Source organism: Drosophila erecta, unplaced genomic scaffold (assembly GCF_003286155.1).
Source record: "Drosophila erecta strain 14021-0224.00,06,07 unplaced genomic scaffold, DereRS2 tig00000000-arrow-pilon, whole genome shotgun sequence".
Taxonomy (NCBI): Eukaryota; Metazoa; Arthropoda; class Insecta; order Diptera; family Drosophilidae; genus Drosophila; species Drosophila erecta.
In genome coordinates, this window is record NW_020825194.1 from 25623112 (window position 1) to 25625675 (window position 2564).

Consider the following 2564-nt stretch of genomic DNA (forward strand, 5'->3'; position numbering starts at 1 on the left):
ATCCTTGATCGGGATCAAAAACCGAGTCGATCTGGCCATGTCCGTCCGTATGTACGTCGAGATCTTAGGAACTATAAATGCTAGGAAGTTAAGATTAGACAGATTCCATTGCCACAAACTCATACTCCCACACTTTTCAAAATTTGTTTGATTTTTTGTTCATTTTATTGTTTTTTCTGCCTATTTCGATCGATATGCCAAAAATAATATTGAATTTTCGCGTTGGCACTCCCTCTAGATGGGTAACGGGTATCTGATAGTCGAGGAACTCGATAAAAGCGTTCTCCTGCTTAGCAGTCGAATTGCGCATGCCCCACATTGCGTATCACAGATTCCCAAATTAATGCTCAACTTGATGTGTTTAAATTCGATCGATTTACTATATATTTAAATACGAATTCTATGATGAGATTATCTTAACTACTATATGTACAAAAACATGTGTCAGTCTCCAATTTTTGGCCATTATCACACCCAGCTGAGTGCTTTGGGCTTGTGTTTGGCCGCAGCTAATCGATCGCTGAGAACCCATCATGGCCAGCCACTGGGTTCCGCGCGCAGCAAGGCTCCTTTTCCTGTTTGCGCTGTCTTGCCTCTGCCCTTTGCACATGCGCACTCGTCCTTATGCCCAAAATGTCCTGGGCACCGTAGGGAGTGCGCCCTCTTCTGTGCAACTCGTCGCGTCGCAGCTTCGGTCTCGGCTGTGTCATTTGCGTGTCACCAACAAATGGTCGAGAGAAGTCCGCTTCGGTTTCGTGGCGGTACGGCTTTCGGTTCGGCTCTGAGGAAGAGAGTATCTGAGCATCGCCGCACCTCAGGACAGATGGTAGAGGTCCTGTGGATGTTGCTGGTAGCTGCACTGCTGTTGGTACTGCTGCGGGTAGGCATCGTACTGCTGGTGGGTCTGCTGCTGAGGGTAATCATTGAGCAGGCCATAACCATGGCTGTGGCTGTGGCTGTGGCTGTAAGCGGGATAGGCGGCGGTGGCTTGGTGGTGGTGGTACATGGGCACTGGCACGGATGCTGTGCCGCTGCTGGCGGTGGCGGTGGCTGTGGCCTCCAGTGGCGGCAGGAGAGCGGTGTAGCCGGCACCACAGTGCTCCGGGGAGCTCTCCAACGTGCGATCCTTCTTGGACTTCATGCGTCGGTTCTGGAACCAGATCTTGATCTGCCTTTCGCTCAGGCTCAGGGCGTTGGCGATATCGATGCGACGACGCCGGGTGATGTATCTATTGAAGTGGAACTCCTTCTCGAGCTCCAGGGTCTGGTAGCGGGTGTACGTCTGGCGGGTGCGTTTGGAGTCTTTGCAATCTGTAAGCATAAGCAAGAAAACATGGGTTAGTTTATGACCTTCTTAAGTGTGTGTTGTTTGAAAATATCAAAAATATATACAGAAACATATTTTCAATATTTTTAGGGGTTGCTATTCATGTGTGATGCCTACCTGATGCCAAAGTCTCCTCGATGTGCGACCAATTAAAATCGCCGGCTCCGTTCGGGGCTGTCACAATTCGATGATTGATCTCCTGGCTGACAGCTGACAGGGATTTCTCCCCCGGCGATTGGGGTGGCGTGCTGATGCCTTCGACGGGCGGCAGAGAGGTGGGCGTGGTTGGTGGAGGGGTGGCAAAGTCGCCATTCTTCAGTTTCTGCGTCTGGGACTGGGACTGCGACTGGGGCGAGTAGACGTCCAAGTAGTCGACATCCTCGGAGGCACTGGGCGTGGGCACGGCCACGTACTCTTGCTCGTAGCTGGGGGCGGGGCTGGCGGCGACCTTGGAGGTTACGGCGGGGGCCTTCTTCACCTGCTCGACTGTGGTGTAGAAGTAGTCGGGGGTGTACTTCAGCTTCTTCACGGGATTGGTGAGCAGCGCCCTCAGCGTGCTGGGTCGCTCCTCCACGGCGGCGATGATGGAAGCAGCATCCTCTTCGGCCTTACGCTTGGTGGTCTTGGGCGGCGGGGTGGTGGGTTGCACGGGCGGCACGGTCTGGGTGGTCTGCTCCTGGTTGTTGTAGTAGTAGCATGTCTCCGAGTAACTCTCCTGGGGATAGTAGCCTTGATAGCTCTGGTAGGTGGAGCTGTTCTGGTAGTAGGTGTTGCTGCCTGAATTATCGTAGTAGGTGGGTGGCAGACTGTGGGGGTGATACATGTTGTACATGTTCATGTTGTCGGCGTAGCTGTAGTGGCTCTGGCTGTTTGTGGTGGCCATCTCGGATGTGTGTTGCTAGAATTGTTCTCTAACTCTGCGATGTGCACGCAACGCTGGTGAGTTTGCGAATGAGCTGGTCCTGCGACAGATCCTGCATATATAGCAAAATCACAGAGCTCTCGGCACACGCTCGCCGTTATAGCGCATAAATATCCCTGCGCATGACACTTTGCCGCCTGCTGTTCGCAGCCACCCCTCCGGGGAAACGTCCTTGCAGGCACGGAGAGGGGAAATTATCCGAGGTCCTGGCCACTTTATCCGTACGGGGCCTACCTGCTGCGCGACTTATTACCTACCCATCGCGCCCATTATCATCGCGATTTATCCACCCGCGCACTTCTCCTCCTCGGCGAC

At 53.4% G+C, this 2564-nt stretch overlaps 1 protein-coding gene across 1 annotated transcript; it reads right to left on the minus strand.

The window, feature by feature from the left end:
* Window positions 1-359: 359 nt before the first annotated feature.
* On the minus strand, window positions 360-2357 carry LOC6553141 (segmentation protein fushi tarazu). The gene is made up of 2 exons (XM_001979089.3): window positions 1445-2357; window positions 360-1311 (listed from the first exon to the last, which is right to left on the minus strand). Exons 1-2 carry the CDS (start codon window positions 2208-2210, stop codon window positions 815-817), a joined length of 1263 nt encoding a protein of 420 aa, XP_001979125.1. The 5' UTR covers window positions 2211-2357; the 3' UTR covers window positions 360-814.
* Window positions 2358-2564: the final 207 nt, after the last annotated feature.

Bases quoted from the DNA above. Each gene is read 5' to 3' on its own strand.
- LOC6553141 (XM_001979089.3), bottom strand. From the start codon at position 2,210: ATGGCCACCACAAACAGCCAGAGCCACTACAGCTACGCCGACAACATG. The intron at 1,312-1,444 runs GTAGGCATCACA...TTATGCTTACAG, and splicing joins CGAGGAGACTTTGGCATCAG to ATTGCAAAGACTCCAAACGC.